At 41.4% G+C, this 18,280-nt stretch overlaps 1 protein-coding gene across 2 annotated transcripts in view; it reads right to left on the bottom strand.

The window, feature by feature from the left end:
• The window catches only part of man1a2 (mannosidase, alpha, class 1A, member 2), a 102,088-nt gene extending 84,265 nt beyond the window's left edge, over positions 1-17,823 (bottom strand). Inside the window, exons 1-2 of one of the 2 annotated variants that reach the window (XM_041057502.1) lie at positions 17,608-17,823; positions 15,500-16,025 (exon numbers count right to left, since the gene is read on the bottom strand). In XM_041057502.1, coding sequence (XP_040913436.1) covers positions 15,500-15,813 — 314 coding nt within the window. In that variant the 5' untranslated portion in view covers positions 15,814-16,025; positions 17,608-17,823. Of the gene's footprint in view, positions 1-15,499; positions 16,026-16,793; positions 17,373-17,607 lie in introns of those variants that run through there. The other variant, XM_041057503.1, reaches the window with a different exon arrangement.
• Between the last annotated feature and the right edge of the window lie 457 nt (positions 17,824-18,280).

Here is an 18,280-nt window from a genome sequence, read left to right as displayed (position 1 = left end):
ACTGCGTGTCTATGTGATACCGCTTGTGTGTGGATTTCAGTGTGTGTGTGTGTGTGTGTGTGACACGTTCCACTCTGTGATGCATGTCCATGCACACACACACAGTATCTGCGTCTTCTATTTCGAGGTGCGTGATGAGGTTGCAATGTTTTAGTGGCTGCACTCTTGGATTTGTGTGTCTCTATGTATGTGTGTCTACACACCTCCTCTGTGCCTCTGTGAATGACGGTGCCCTCAGCAACATGCATTTAAATGTGATATTTAGATGGTGCTGATGTTGGATGACTGCGTAATGTCTGTTTGAGTGCTCACATACGTGTGTGTGCGTTTATGAGATGCCAGGGAGCGTGACAAAGGAAAATCAGGAGGTTGAGCTGACACCATGACTTCTAATGGCTGCTGATTCTGCTCCATGTATGTATATGCATACATGGAAATGTGGTGTCACGGAAACACGAACACCGTCACACAAATGCACAGGTTTGAAAACAGTACACGCCAGAAAATCTGGTGAAAACTCATTCCCACGTCTTTTATCCAACGTCACTCTTTCCTCTCCAGACTCAACATTGCCAGTGATTCCCCTTCGACTCTCGTATAATGTCAAACACGCAATTAAGAGCACATCAACAGCTGCCTCACTCAATTACCTTGACAAAGACAAGTGTGGGCCAAGTCTATTGTTTACCGAGGTGACCACACCAAGCCCCTCCCTCACCTTTAGCTTACTAATATGTTCCCCGCCCCACAGCCCCAAAATCTGACTAAAGCAAGGAGAGCCCCGCCTCCCTGATTGTCTGTTTTCATTATGCCTCGCTGCCAGTAATAATTTCCTTATTTTTATATATTCCTTCCCTCCTGTCACTGGAATTTCTTCTTCAGCGTTGTCATGAAATCTGCTGCTCAGCAAAGACCAGCCCTTTCCATGGCAACTGGAGAGAAGCAGCAGTTGTTGACTGCCTGGCAGGGTATCTAAGAGAGGGTTTTTTGAAGCCGAGGAAACATAAGGCTCTGGGGAAAGCAGAACAGGCTGGATGCCATGTATCCATGGTAACAAACAGGGACACACACACACTCATAGAGGTCATAGAAAGCAAGTCAAATCTTAATTACCTAATTGACTCATTTATGCGAAGGAATAAGACCGCTGGGCTATTAGTGATGCACAGTGTCTGAACGCAGTGCTATTCCAACTTCAGGGGGAAATGCAGACATGAAGGCTGCGGTTCAGATAAGATCTAAGTTCCCAGGCACAGTGTTGGACTCTTACGGTTACTTAAGCAAATCAGTTTTTATCACAGCAAGCGGACCGTTTATGCATAGAAAATGTGAATGAATGTGTATTTGTGAATCTAAGCAATTAAAGCGGAAAAAAGCATCCACCGCTACACCATACGCAAACAACAGCATACTTGCAAAACCCTTGTGCTGCAGGGATGATTGAAACCCTCTCAGCTGAAGCGTGATCATCTCCTAGCATCTCAGCTACCTCAAGTGACAGTGACTCATTTCATGCTCAGAGCAGACCATTTTATCCAGCTCCACGCCAACTCGTGTCCAACCCACTTTGAACCACTTTCACATGAGACACCTGTCACAGGTTCATCTTTGGTCATTATCTTTGGTTAGAGTCTGCAACTATAGTTCAAGAGGACGAAGAAAGCACAGTGTTGATGTTATAGTTATTTATACATTTCCATCAACCTTCTCTCTATTTCTGTTACAGTTCAACTTGGGTCTCCACCATTTTTAGGGTGCTGCTCTACAAAAGCTTGATATATTTTAGCTGATTATCGCTCGGTCAGCTCACGGACATGTGCTAAACTAGAGAAATTTTGTATATAAACAGTATTTAAAGAAAGATCTAACTTACTAAAATAAAATGTATAAAGTGTGAAGAACGCTGATGGGGCCCCTTATAAACCTGAAACACAATCTTGATAATGTAAATTATGCCTCTGGATACACCTGACCAGAGCGGACCCATTTCAACCCCATCACAGAAGGTCATTCTGATTCTCACTCTTCAGCAGCACCTTGTCCCCTTGTTGCCCGTGATATAATTTTCTCCCTCTTGTACTCGGCTCACATGAAGACTGAAAACCACTGTCCTATCTAAGGAGACAAACTTACCATCTATTTTTTTTATTTTTTTAGGGTATGGTGTCCTCCTCATTCACTTTTACTCATTTTACTTCCAATCTACTCAGCATTTAAGTCGATTTCAAGTAATGAATTTGGCTCAACCACTGATTTCCAAGAGCTCACCTCTTCACTCATCTGAAAGAGTCTTTGTGTACAAAAGGCAGGGAGCTGTTGGTGCCATTTGCACACATCAAGGAGAATATATGAATAAAAACTAGTGGTAGTAACGGACGTTTTAAAAAATGCTGAGAGGTGCTCTGCAGGCTAATCAGTGTCCACTTCTCAGCAGATGGACAAAAGGATGGGACAAAACGGTACGAACATGACACGCGGAATGCTTAAAGTTAGAGAAAAATTAATTATTTTATAAACATGCAGCTTATGACCATTTGGAAAGGATTTGGTTTAGACTACACAAAACTGTAAGAGGCTCTTTTCATTATAATCCCATTTAGCTAACGCAAAGTGACTGCCCTAACTGCCAGTCTGTTGCCAGCATACAAGTCCCACTTTTAAGAACATAACAGTTGAACTACACCCACACAGTGGCTCTATCCAATTAAAAAACCTAGCAAAAAAATAAGCTAAAAATAAAACTTATCATTCAAATAGAGTTGAGTAAGTTGAGTACGAGCTACTGTCTCTTCAGCTGCTAGAAATAAAAAGTAATGGTCACCTATCAAATTGTTTGAAAAAGGTTCTGGGTTGATTGTTTCCCAGAGGTTTCAAATCTGAGATATAAACAAAAAAAAAAATGTATTCATTATATTTTTTCCATTTTCTTAGGTTACTACCTGAAAACGCAGACCATTTAAACATCCCCCAGTTTTTAACTTTAACATTAACTGAATAATATGACAACATTCACATTTAACAAACTGGCACTACAAACAGTGATTAGCTATACAGAACGATCGGCCATGATAACCGTCCATAATAAACGGTCTATAATCAATGACACCTTGTCGATCCTTGCTACACAGAATGCAGTACGAGAATAAAACTGCTCAGCACTGCTGCATAGAATTCAGCATAAAAGAAAAACACTTGACCTCTATTTCCAGAACAAAATAAGGTGAAACTAATTTTGCCCTCTCTTTTTACAACAGTCCGCAGCATTATGCAGGACAGATAAAGTCTAAGGGGAACTGCAAAAAGCTTCCACTGTATACAGTCTTAATACAATATAAATGCATGAAGGTTTGCAAAAAATAAGCACTACCACTGCATACGTACTCAGGACAAGTGCATGAATGTGAGTTTTTGATCAAGTTTATCCCTGTGTGGGCAACTCAAGTCAAGAATGTCTTCCCTTTTCCCTGTGGAGTGTCTCTCTCTCTCTCTATCTCTGACATGTGAGTACAGAGTGTTTGCTTCTTGTCAAGCATCTCTACGCCAGAGAGCTCTCCTGGGAACCGTCCTCCTGAGTTTCAAGTTACGTGGACAAGTCTGCCTCCTGCTAGCCCATAAAGAACATAAGTGGAATGATTAGGACCACGTTGGAGGTTGGTAGGGCGGCAGAATTTTGGTTTCTAGTGACCTGTAGCTCCTGGGGTTCCCTTCGACGAGACCTATCAGACGGTTTCCATGCTTTTTCCCATGACCCATTTGGCTCAAATGGAAGCTGCAATGCTGTATGTGTAACCGCTCTCCAAAGCTGAACTGTGGGTGTGCATCCTCTCTCTCCTCCTCTTCTTTCAACTCTCTCTCTCTACCCCAACAACCTCCTCCCGCTAGCTACAAACACACACACCCATTTCTCTCAAATTTATTCACAATCTCTCCTTCTCCTGTTCTTGCTCTTAGCTGTCTCATCCACCTCTGCATATCCCAGCACCCGTCCTCCTTTCTCCAAACAAATCATTTGTCCGATACTCCTTTCTCCCACTTGTCAAGTGTTGTGTGTATCAATTAACGATCCTTTACTTATCCGTCTTACAAAAATGAAATCATCAAACCCTAAATTTAAACAATACCAGGCTGAATAACATGACAATAAAACATGTACTACACAACAGTATATAATCCTATCTATATCTGTAAATCAGTATCTATATGGATGATGAAAGATGACCTCTTTTCATTTCTGTCACTGCTGTGTGCAACAACAACATACATAACCCATCCACCTTTCTCGCTGTATGTTTCAGATGTACACCTGAGCCCAGAGAGCCCTCAGGCTGTAGCCACGTTGACATCCAGCCCTTCTGACCTACATTATGGCTGGCTGACTAATGCCTTTATCAAAACACAGGAGTCCATCTCCTGCAGCTAGCACAGGCCGCCCATGAAACAAATAAACGCTAAACCTGGTTGGTTTCTGTCCAGCTGGATAAGGTTTTTCCACGTGTGGAAAAGAGAGATGACTGAAAGGTTCAATCACCAACCGTTCAGAGGGAAAAATTCTTAAAGATGCTCCCATTGTTCCAATTTTTATCCTGGCAAAAACAATGCACAAAAGCCATTTTGTCAGCAAACGATTTTCTTTTCTTTGCATTACCTTCGGTTATAGCCGACTAAAAGGTAAGAATGGTTGTAGAAGTGAGCCAGAACAAGCTGAAAGTGGCTCTTGTGGTATATGGCTATGGAAGACCTGCAGCTGCTGCCTCCATTAAACTACATGTTTCAAGCAGATTTTTTTCTTTGTTATATTCTGTAACTTCTTGCTGTTGCAAAAACAAACTTTCTTTCATTCTTTCATTTTCTTTTTATGGCGTTACAGTGGCACAAACAGTTCTACGTAATGACAATGCAAATTTTAAACAATCATCAAACGCTTCAGCAACTTAAAAACATTTTAAATATATTTCAGTAGATACCATTCAGAGCAAATGTAGGTGAAGACATTAAAAAGTGCCAAAAAACACTTTGCTCCCAATAACAGATGGCACGATATCAAGCCAAAATCGTGGAACTCGACCTTCTTATACCCACTGATTCTGTCCATCGTGCAGACATTCCTGGTGGATCTACACTGACATAGAGAAACCAAAAAAAAACATACAAGCAGAGATCTCATTTCCCATCCTCAGGCCAATCATAAATCCACCAGCCGGTGTGTTACAGCTCTGGTACAGGGAACATTTATTATTAGGCCCGTATGGTTCTGATGCAGCTTGTGCAGTTGTGCTGATTATGGAGCAGGAGGGCTGAAATTGCCAGTGAATTCAGAAAGGTTTATTTGAAATTCAAGCCTCGGAAACTTGAGGGCCAATTCTTAATTTGGCGTTGAGGGATCTCCCTTTGATCCCCGTGCTTTAACTGACAGGGAGCCATTGTGGAGCAGGGCTGCAGCTCCAGTGTTTGGCAGGGATGGGATTTAGTGAGAAGCTTTGTAGTTAACCACGGTCACATCGTCCCTGAAGACCGAGAGCCTCTCTCACCCTGTATTTCTCTGTGTCTCTCTCTCTTCCTCTCTCTGATTGTCTTTCCACTTTGTTGTTCTTGAATTTGTCCCTTTTTTGGGCAGCGTCTCCTCTTGTTCATCTGTCACTAAAACCTACTGTGCTGCTCTCATGCAAACCAACTCAAACAAGTGTCTCTCTTTTCCTTTTCTTTGGCTTTCAAGAGGTCTTGTCACCGCTGCCGCACTCCAGAGAGATGACAAATGGGTGACAGAGTGAGGCACACTCCTAATAGGCGCTACTCATTTGATGACACTCGCCTGTACTCACTTGTTTACTTTCAGCTGATTGGTAGTGTCAAAAACAATAAGACGTACCCAAAGCAAGTCCTTTCAGCACTACTCCTGGACACCATAGTCCTTCATTTCCCTGTCTCTTTTGCTTTCCACTCATCCATCTGTCATCCCCACCTAGCCTCTTCCATCACTTACTTCCCAGAGATTATAGGCTAATCAGTATTTACTTGAGATTCTCCAGTCAAGGTTTTAGAGTCATAAATTACCACTCTGGGTTTGTCCTTACACTATTTTCACACAAGGTTCCCACGTAAGTCACCACTTCTGACTAACGTCAAGGTGCTACCCATGCAGCCGCCCTTCCTCCACAGAAGTGGAAACTCGTCTTCAAAAGTAATTTTAATAGGAGCACTGGCTCATTACATCTGCCTCTATCCCATCATGCCTTGCAAAGTCTTCAATTACCTTCAGAATTCTGGATACATCTCCCTCTGCTGCATGCATCTATCAGTGATCACAGGGCAGCTTCAAAGAGCAAATTATATCGCAAACAGACATTTCTACACCTCCTTCACACACACACACACACACACACACACACACACACACACACACACACACACACACACACACACACACACACACACACACACACACACACACACACACACACACACACACGAGATGAGATTACAGTTGCTGCTGTCACAACAGTAACACAGAACCACACTTGTTGCACTTCCAGTCACATGGATTTAGTTAGTCTGGAAATCAATTACAGGATTGTCGTCTGTGATGATATGGGTCACGTGAGTCACAAGTCCTTGGTTATATTTACTTTTTTCAGTCTTGCATTCTTGTTTTATTTTTTATTCATTTATTTTGTCAAACTTTGAAGGTCTCAAAATGTCACAAATTTTTTTAATTTTATTTTTTGTGAAGAGATGCCAGGTCTTAATGGCTGCCATTTTCAATTACATGTTAAATGCTATATTCCTCATTTTGCTCAAGGGAAGTCTGAATGCAGGTATAAACGGTAGTAAGTCTTTTTGATCCTCTGCTGCACAAATATGACTGCTGGCACTTCTGGGTGTTCAAAGATGACTTGAGGAAAAAATCAGGACAAAAGCCACTGTTAGTCATTCAACATGACTAAAATACCAATTCACCCAAACATGCACAGTTTGTTTAATTGTTTCCAATAAAATATCTGGACTATTTCCTCCAATCAAAGCCCCTACAGTCTGTTACACAGGAGTTTTGCCTGACCTCCTGGAAGTCATACAATCCCACAGTTTAAAAGTACATCTCCTGTATGATAATGTGGTGTATATGAATCAGTATCATCTGGACGGCTCCCCTGAGATCTCTGACACACATCACTCACTGCTGTCAATTCAAAAAGAATGGCAGCACCCACCTATGTCTGAGTCTCCGGACAAGACAGGCTGCGCAGGCCAGTTGTGGAATTAAAATGCGGCTGCCTCACGGTGATAACCTAATGACGTCAGCCATCGGCACACCCTTAAACTTCTTTTAACACACACACAGATATCAAAATTATACTTTATCTGACTTGTCACTTTGCTGAGACCAAGACCTTCTTGTTTTCATTCATAAGTAAAGGCCATTGTACATTTTATCAATACACTACTATTAAAACAAATAGTACAGTGTAAAATAAACAGAACTATGAATTAATTTGGATGATATCTGATGAAAAAAGTGCCAAGGCTTAGAACCTGACTAAGCACTTATTGTCGACACTGAAAACGCGATAGTAGGACTGAAGCAGTAAGTCCTTTCACAGGAAAAATGATCAGCAACCGTTTCAATCATCAATTAACCATTTCATCAACCAATAAAATAAAGAAATGAGCTGATTAATTGATAAAGAACATTACACCACTCAGTGCTAAGGACACACTTCAGCTACTATGAAGCTGCATTCTCAAAAGAGGTGCTAAAATGTGTCATGAAGGGTTAAATGAAAGAAAGCAGGTTTTGATTTGAACTGAACAACAGCTGACCTCCTGTTTACTTAATGAAGACTAATCAGTGAAACCAGAGTGTGTGCTATTTGGCACGGAAGCTCAGAATGAGTGAAAACCTGTGGCACAGCCCCTGAAAGCTTAAGTAAAAACCCGGGTTCACAAACCAGACACAAAAACATGCACTCTCTCTGTCTCTATCACAGACAGATACACACACATATACACACACCCCTCTTCGGCCAATCTGAGAGGCTGCAGCTGTGTTCTGCAGAGAGAACAACATTATGACCACATGAAAAACATGGAAACAAAACCAGAGAAAGAAAGACGGGAAATGAGACACAGAGAGAGCAGATCTGATAAAAAGCAGCAGTGTTAATGAGGAGATTAAGCCTGATGGAAGTCCACTCCTCATTCTGCAGGCTGTTCGCTCTAATACCAACTGTACCAGATGAAATCTCCTGACAACAGACAAATTAATTAGGATGAGTCTTAGTGAAATTACTATGAACATTGATCTGAGAGATTAATTTATATTTGATATCTTACTCTCTGTGTAGTGATATCTATTCTGAAACCCCCAAAAAAACACAGAGATTAAATGGACACAGTAATAAGGACCGGTAAAACTATATACCGGTCCTTATTACTGTATATATATATAATTTTTTATACTCTTGAAGCTGCATTTGACGTTGTAAGTGTTAAACTCGTTATGTTCTAAAATTATTTCAACCAGTGATCATCCTTAACGCATAAAATGAATGTCGGCTAATAAGGTAAGGTTACCCTATACCGCTGAGAAGACTAAAATACTCTTCATTTAATGTGTGAGTTCCAACTCACACATTAAATTTACTTTGCAATGTAATTTACAAGGTTTTAAAAGTGCACTGTCTGTTCAGAAGGTCACATCTGAGGACAGTCGCTGAAACTGCACATTTCTTATATAATTATCTGACTCTAACAAGTGACAATTTGTGGGCATTGGTTGGCAAAGATGGAGTCCTTTCAAACAATTTAATGGAAATCAGAACCCCGGCTGCAAGTCCAAAACTACTGCAGTAAACACCACGTTTGAAAAATACAATAAACCACCAGCAGAATGAGAAAAAAGTACCCCATGCCAGGCCGTTGTTCCAGCTGGAAATTTAGAGCACCCTGCCAACCACTTGGGCAAGCAACCAGACATCATTTTGAGGGGCTCTACTCTTCAAAAAGTCTAGCTGGCTGGTAAAAGGACAATGCATTTTATAATTTATCAACCCTGGGGAAATGTATATTCTTTCATGACTTGCCCAATGAACTACAGTGAGCTACAAACGTGGGCAGGGAGGTGGTCCCCACAGTGGCAGCAATCAGGCCCGGCAGCGTTTTTCACGCTGTGTGTCAAGACAGGCAACAGATGCCTTTTGATTTTCAGGGATGGAAGACAAACCCACGGCTGAACTTCAGACTGAGGTAAACGCACCACTGTGGTTAGGCTTTTTAAAAGCAATCATGGTGATGGGACGAAGCCAAAATTGCAGTGATGTTATGCCCCAATTTAGGTTCACAAAAATCCAACCTCGAGCTTGATGCATTCGGCTGCACGGTCTGGCTTTAGACATAAAACTGAAAGCTGTTCAACAGTTTGGATGGATGTGTGAAAAGCCCCTTTTATGTCGGTGACTCTTCCATTTGCTCTGAACAACAGAGGCTGATATTAAATGGCTATACCCCTGTTGAATCTACAAACCAGAATGGACGGTTTCAGGAGCCCTCTGCACCGACTGCACCACCTTAGTATTTTTTCCAGGTTGAGTCAGCTTGACAGTGTGTGTGTGCCCGAGTGTGTGATGGGCTGAGCTGCACGTACAAGCTGGTGCTCCTGTGTTAGAAGTGAGGTTCTTACACACACACACACACACACACAAACACCAACCTAGATTTACTTTGTGGTTGACAGGCGAATGAAGCGTAGAAACATAGAAATAATATCTAAGATCAAACTAAATATGATAAATAATCGCACTTTGATGTTGGCCCAGGCCTTAAATATGATCCGGAGGGCTGTGATGCTGATTTATGGCCATATCAGAGCGCCAAAGCAAAGCCCTGCAACTCTAACAATAACTGGCAAGGCAATAAGTGGTGCAACCAGGTTACTTGCGGTCACAGCACTAAACTCCATTATGAGAAGGATGCTGTGTGAAAAGGTTGTGCTTACCTTTGGCAGCGTTTGAACATTATATGACTAACTTTGTGAATACGTGTCATCACAGTAAACAAACAAACACGGTTAAAACATGGGTTAACACAGCGGGAAAATGAATGACAGCATGGCCATGAATGGGATAGAAGCAGATTTTGTACTTTGTGCCAGCAGCATGGACGCACATAAGCTGCTGAAGCACATTTATACGATGGCTCTAAATATGATCAGCAACAGCTCCGCTCGTCTCTTTTGATGGTACTGCTCACCCAAATTTGTTTAATGGCCAAGTGCCATCAGCTTTTATTTTGAAAAAAAAAAATCGATTAACCAGTATTAAATGTCAAACTGCTCAAAGCAATTTTTGAAATTGGTCATCTTATATGATGGAGTCTGGGCTCCCCCAGAGTCTCTCTTGCCATCACTTAGGTGTTGGGTGTCATGTGGGCGGAACCCACAATATGTATGAGGTTAGACATGTGGGTAAAGACTTTTTTGTACAAAGGTTTTAGGTGGAATAAATGAAAGGTTCCTTCAACTGATGGTTCCTTCAAACCCTCCAAACACAGGAGCCTCCTTCAGTATCTTATTATTTTTCAAATAATATTTTATGACAAAGGACAGGAGGAAGCAGAGATGCAACCATTACATCTTGAATGAGCAATTCATACCCATTTGGATGTCCGGGCATTCACTCAGCCTCTAGAAGAGCCACAGATAGATGATCTGTTATTTACTGGACCATGGGGCAAAAGAATCATTCAGAAAACAGGATATTGCAGTATTGACTTGAGCAATCCCTAAACCACAAGAGGCTGTTTGTTTTTTTGGGGGGTTTTTTTTTTCATTCTGCTGTGAAGATGATGCAGAATCTTCACGCTGGTACTTTGGTGCTGAACCAAACCCCTGGACATTAAAATGAAGTTACACAGCAGAGAAAATCTTCATTACAATAAAACTGCAAATTTTCCTGTCATGGCCACAAGAATTAATGTGGGGAAAAGCACTGTCCTAACAAAACACAAAATACTACGCAGCACTAACCGGCAACTGGACATTCACTGAAAAACACAAGTACACAGCAAAATATTAGTTAATTCTGGTGGCAGATGGCATGCCTGTCGAACCTACTGGGCACTTTGTCAAGAACCCAGCGTGAATGCTCATGTTGTAATTTCCAAACCTGAGAAGAACAACACAATTCAGAGATTTTCACTTGGCTGCTGCAAGTCTAAGCAGACACGCCTCTACAGCCACAGAATACAAGAAACAATGTTTTATATAGGATTTGGATTGTCAGACCAACTGCAGTGTAACGCTGGGTGATATGTTTAAATTGATATCATTACAAAAATATTTTCCAAATTGGAAACATCAAATTATGGGAAACGTCAGGTTGAAACTAATGATTATCTTAATTATCAATCTGACAATTACTCTTTCGATCCACTGTTCAATCTTCTAAATGTCCTCACAATTTCGTACAATTTAGTTTGCTATGATTTAAAAAAACAGAGGGAAAAGCAGTAAATCCTCACAATGGAGAAGCTGGAATTCGTGAACGTTTGACATTTTTGCTTGAAAAATGACTGAAACTATTAACTGATTATTAAAATAGTTGATTATTTTTCTGTCATTTGACTAAATTAATCAACTAATCACTTCAGCTCTAGGCAAATACGTGCAACATCACATAATCTGCAAAATGACGTTATTAATAACTGTTTCACTGGTGAGCATCAGACAGAACATCTATAACTCAGACAGTTTGCTCAGAAATATTTACAATGCAGTTCCACTGGAAGTCAGCAAATGATAATAATATCATAATATCACCCGGTCATGCTCTTGCTTTGGTCATTCAACACATGGTTGTCTGGAGACATGGAGAAAGAATACAAATTACAGGTTTTCCCTCATAACTAATTAATAAATGTGCTTCAGGTAACAGGTGGAACTTCTGTAAGAGATTTACCTCATATCTATAACTCTGTCTGAGCCAATACTGAATGGATATCACATCTTCTATCTATCATTCTGTTGCTCCTCAATCACTTCCAGTGAACCAGTTAAGGTGTTCCACAATGGATGTTCCTTATTGTCAAATCAGAGACAGCGATACTGCAAAATCATTCTTACTGTACATTTTCCCAGTTACCCCTTGTGGTATCTAACAATACAGATAGTTTCAGCTGTGATTAATGAGGTTTTGAGATCTCTGTTGCCAAGATTTATGTTGTCACCCCAAAAGAGGAGACCGAGACAAAATAAGACAAGCCTGTAGTAATAATCTCTGCACAGACAATCACTTTCCAGTAATCATTCTAGCAGACCTCATTCTGCGCAGAAATACTCACTTGGCAGTGATACGGGTGGCTGGCATGAAGGTCTGAGGATTATCCTGGAATTTCTTGCAAGCGCACAAACCAAATGACATAAACCTTGATTGTATTGCATTGGGAAACTCAGCAGTGGACATTTTAAAACGTCCCCAAAGGAACTTAAGTCGAGTGACCTGACCTTTTTTTTAAAGGTTGAACAGTATATCAAGCACTAGATATGTATGTACTCACAAGTAGCAGCTCTTGAAGCAGCTCTAAATGTTGAAAGGTTAGTAAGTTTCTCCCTGTCAGTGAAAACCTGTTTAACCCATCTGCTGGATCATGCTACATAACTACTACAGAGGACAAAAACTTCCCGATGAGCATCTTCAACGATCTTTACCACAAATACAGACCAGACAAAGTCATATGTCGAGCAGGCAAAATATACAGTGGCACTGAGAGGAGGACTTGAAATGCTAAAAGAAAAAGAAAATGTTTTCTTGGTTGTAAACCTGACTTTGAGAAGCCTGACAGGAGAGAGGGTGAGGATATGACTGTGAAACTGAATATCTACATGAGCTGTAAAAAGAAACTGTCTTATGTACATAATCATTGATGTATATTTTGAAATTGTAATAATATAAACGTGACGTGAAGAGTCGGGTGCAAAATGAGAATATAGTTCAGTACAGCCAAAGAGTGAGACCTCTATCTATATTTTCAGGCATTTTGAATTATAGCCAATATCTCAAAATTTCACCAGAACAGATGGATTACCCCATGGCAAACAGAATAATAACCTTTGCTCTCTCAAAAGCTTCTCTAAGACTATTAACAGGATGAACTTGTGAACAGAGAACCGGCTCTGTGGGGTTCTCTGTGACGAAATAAAGTACAGGCGAAGTTATTACAAGTCTGCTTCGGTTCCTGGGGGTCTCTTTAAATGCTAGCGCACATCATTTCCCAACGACTGTTTGGACCCTGGTCCTCTGGAGCAAAACTATGATGATTTTAAGATCAGCTGAGGCAGCCATACCAAAAGGCAACTGGAACACATTTCCATAAGCTGATATAAGCGGAGGGAAGTAAAAAATCACATCACATGAATGCTTATGTGAGGTTAAATGCACAGGGAGCATTTTTGAGACTTGACATTTGCATAAAACTAATTTGAAGTGATCTCAAATGTATTTTTCTCCCTGCTCAAAACCTTAGCTTGTCATCCCAGGGACATCTCAGTGGCTTCTTCTTTTATCTCACTTTAACAAGGCCCTCTGGTCCATAACCCTTACACCCAATGTTTGTCTTTTAACATTCTTGAAAATGGACACCAATGAATATGCTCTTAACTATGTACATCCTTGCATTATTTTAATAAAGCTAAATTATTTTTTTTTAATTTTGAAGGCTGAATTTCATAAAAACCCATGTCATTACTTCCAAGGATGTGACCCACACTCATGTCCTTGGAAGTAATGAAAAGTGGCTATGAAACGAGTCAGACTCAGCCTATTTATTATGATTCAGTTTATCGCAAAGGAAGAAATAACTTCTGCTATCTGCTGCTGTACCCCGAGGAACGCCTCTGTGTCAAAACCTATTGGTACATCATTTAAACAAATTCAGATGCATTAGCCAAGAACAATAAAAGATCACTTAAAATGTGCTCTGACATTGGCTTGGATTTACTGAAAACTAATACGCATCAAGAGAGAAAAAAAAAAAGGAAAGACCAGCCAAGACCAAAAGGGTCCAAAGTGCAGCCTAGTCACGTTTTGCTCTTCTGTGTCACTGGACAATAATAATTATGTTATTTCAAGCAGGCAGCATCCCAAGCCCTTGAAGGCTTTCAGGATGAAAAAAAAAAAGAAAAAGCACCACAGGGGACAAGGAGGCAACACTCAATGGTCCCCACTGCGAAACTGTTTGAGAAATTGCTTTTTACACCTTGCCCAGCACTCAGTAAAACTAATGACCTCCTTCACCCGCATGGAGCAGACCTTTTCTATAAAGTTATCCCTTCCACCTACTGTTTTGGAATATTGTGCATCTTGTTTCAGCCATTTCAGCCGAGTGTTTTGTCACCACAAAATAATACGCAATTTATACATGTATCAGTTAAGGCAAACAAATGACTGTACTATTTTTGAATCCTTCAATGCGTAGGTAGCGCACTGATTAACAATAAAGACAGGGTCAGAAAACCCACAGAGCCTGACATTCAAAGTGCAGTTAATCAAAAAAACGTGAAAACTGTGTTTTTGAATAATAATGTTCAACAGTTTAGAGAAATAATCTCCTTCAAATTAAACAAAAACTTCATGATTCCTCAGTATGAGGTCAACATTTTGTAACTGTCGCAAAATTAAAAATACTACATTACAAAACAGCTTCCATTATTGATTCGCTGGCTTACAGTTGCTTGTTTAAAAATCGCTGTGGCAGAATTCCTTTTAAAGTAACTGGACTTCAGTTAAGAATAATATTTGATAACAGGGCATGAAACTTGCCCAGCACAGTGGATTCCAAGACACTTAGAGCATGAATATGATTTAGGAAGGTACAAAAGGAGTTGACGACAGCTGGCTACCAGCCAAAGAGGATGGACACACCAAATGACAAATGTAGAAGCTGCAGCCAAATTCTACTGGTATTGGCCCCACAGCAGGCAGTAATTTCTGAGCCAGTTTAAGCAGTTACTAAAGCTTTTCAAACAGCCAGTGTGTTCTAGATCATCAAGTTCAACCATGTCTGCCCGTGGGACAGTACAACAACACAGGAGCCAAGGTGATAAAAACTTCTGTTGTACAAGAACTTAAACAATTACACCCAAAGGAGACACAAAGGTCAGGAGTATTCAGAGCGACGATGAGGGGAAAAAAGAGAAGGAAGGAAGGAACACCTGTGCTGACGTGTACCTAAATGCTCAGAAGAGCATACATCACTCTACAAACTCTGCCCCACCCCTGGGTGTCACATGATCAGACTGATGATGAAGTGATGAACAGCAGAACACCTGCCTTCAAGGTCTCGAGGAAAAGTGTAAATGTGATGTAACTGGTAAAAGAAATCTGGAAATTACTAACATTTAACAAAGCTTATTGCAAAATTCTCTTCTCTGCATATTCACTATCAATTAAGTCAACCTGTCAATCTTTCATTAGGAAATAAATTATCTTAAGACATGAGAGACACTCCTTACCTGTGTCTGTGCTCATCATGTCCTCCCTGTCCATGTATGACCACCTGTCCAGAAGCATGCTTCCCCTCTTTGGGCGAGTCAATATGAGGGATGAGCACATCCTCCAAGCCCAGGTCAAAGCGCTTGTGCTTGGAATTGTCCGGGAGGAAGAAGAAGGCCCCAAAACATAAAGTGATGAAGGCACTAAGAATGAGGAGGAGGATGAATTTCTCTGAGAGCCTCAACGTAGCTCTGTGGTGCGGGAAAGAGGAGGCGCCCGGTGACAGAGCGGGTATCCTGCGGCCCGACAGCGGCAGGAGAGCCGGTGTCGTCATGTTTTGTCTGTTGAGATTAACTTAGCTTGGGGAGGGGTTGGGGGCTGGGAGAGGTGGGTTCACAAGTGCCACAAGAGTTGTTGCAGCAGCATGCACCAGCCAGTTGACTTTATTATCTCATCCCTGCATCCCTGGTAAGTCCAGAAATCAAAAAGGGCTGAGGTCCCTCAGTGAAGGAGTGACTAGTCAGCAGGGAAACGATCATGACGATTCTGGAAGAAAAAAAAAACAAAGAACGGGTAAAGAGTTAGCATTGAACACATAGCTGACAACTTACCACAAAGTCACAAAGTCAAGAGAAACCTATTCACAGTGTAGTTACAAGAGACTTGCCACCATTTTACAAGAATCTTATCTTTTCCTCCCTTCATTTTAACCACCCTTTCTCCACAATGAGACAGTGTTCTGTGTTCTTTCAGGATAGAAAAGCCGGTACCCTTTATAGTCTTTCCTTTAGTTGTCATCTCTCCAGCCCTGGCAGCATGTCCCTTGTAACCACTAGTATCATCTCGCCAAGCACTCTGACAGGCTTCTATTGAGCCTAAAAGCGGTGAATTACGATCACACGCACGTCTTGACAACTCAAGAAACTGGTATGTCACATATCAAGTGATAGCTGAAATATTAAGAGCAAAAAAAAAAAAACAATCCTCTCCCATGCTATGGTAAATTTAACATCATGTCATCTCAGGAATAAACACCTCAGAATCTCACTCAGTTTCTCACATATACACACACATAAAACACGTAATCCTTTGGTTATGAGAAAAATGACAAACACAAGGTATCACAAAGCTGAAAATATTAAAAAATATCTCTGACCATCACCAAACAACTGCCCTCTGTGTATTCTGGCATCTCCTCCAGCACTAACGTTGCAGAATGAAGCCAGCTTTCTACGTTTTTTTTTCCTATGAGTGCTATACATCGTGATAGAATGAAAAAATGAGAGAGATGAAGAGCAAGATCAGCCAACATACAAACACCCTCCTGCCATCCTTATCCATCGAAGTCGACTGAAATGACAATTCACAGTTGTGTGGAAACCTTTTGCAAGAGGGGCAGGACTCGAAAGCTAAATACACTGCGTGCACCCTATCCTGTGCCGTATCACATCTGAACTCGAATCCTTATGGCATGTGGATGTATTTTAAAACGGCACAGGCTTTATTCCCCGGTGGCCGCATATGTAGAAAAACACGAAGCAAACGTTTGATTCCGCTCAGCAGCTGCTCCCAGTGCTAATGTGTAGGATGGATGGAAATCAAGCGAGTAGCCCCTTTAAGCACACACACAAAAAACGGTCGTGTTAATGCCTATATTAATGTATTAATGTCTGAGCCAATGTGTCTGATCCAGTAGTTTTCCATCGGGTCTGTAGGGAGCTACGATGTGTCGGCGTCTCTACACTGAATACCAAGTTCATTCTCTGACAGTGCCAGTCTGTGTGGAGCTGATTAGCCGATACAAAATGCTAGCTAACAAGCAAACGAGAGGCTAACTTATCCGGCTAACGATGGCTAGCAGAAAAAAAATAAGCTGCGGTAAATAAACAGCCAGGCAGCGCTCGGGAAGAAACATCGGTTTTAAAAAAAAAAAAAAAAAATCAAAAATATTCCGCAATATGCGTCTGAGCTCGCTGACATTTCAGCTATCCAACTGATGAAGACTGGGCTTTGAAACCTATAGCCCACTGAGATGCTAGCTATTAGGCTAGGCTGCTAGCGCTTGCTAGCTGGTAATGAAGTGACAGAGGCGGTCTCTTGTGTGGACGCCGCTGTGCTGCATCACCACCTTTCTCATTTGGACGCTGAAAATCGATGCCAGTCAGGATTCCCGGTCCGCCTTTTGGAAGGAGTCCCCGTGGCAGGTGTCCTCATGTCCACGGATGTCACACCGCCGTACCCCGCTTTGGCTGAACCGTCCGCCGTCAGTTCAAAGCCACATAGCGTTACAGCTCCGAGGACGCGGAGGGGGATGTTGACGACTGGCCGCTGTGTCGGACCGCAGCGACGGACTGACTGAACTGCTGCTGCTCGGTGATCCAGCATCAACTACTCAGCCTGCCGACTCAGGGACCGTCTGCCAATTTCGTTAGGCACCGTTAATGTATAATGTAATTTGTAACCAGTGTGGTGTGGGACCAACTGTACTTCCCCTTCAGTCAGTGACAGTAATTTGTAAAGCCTTAGTGCAGCTGAAAATGCAGAATTTTCTAGCGGTGGAAAAACATTCAGATTTTTGACTTAAGTAAAAGCACAAATTATACAGCGGTGACCCCTGCCAATATTACATTAGCATTATGCTGTTTCATATTACCTGGGAACATCTTTCTGCCAAGACAGAGTTGTCAAAGTTCAGTCACTGTTGTTTCATATATGTGATATACAATACATATGAGTAAACAAACAGAAGAGTGCAGATTCACAGTAACCCTGTCACCCTGGAGGGTCACTAGATGGACCAA

The sequence above is a fragment of the Toxotes jaculatrix genome, chromosome 15 (assembly GCF_017976425.1).
Source record: "Toxotes jaculatrix isolate fToxJac2 chromosome 15, fToxJac2.pri, whole genome shotgun sequence".
In the NCBI taxonomy this organism is placed as follows: Eukaryota; Metazoa; Chordata; class Actinopteri; family Toxotidae; genus Toxotes; species Toxotes jaculatrix.
This window is presented reverse-complemented; position numbering and strand designations above follow the sequence as displayed.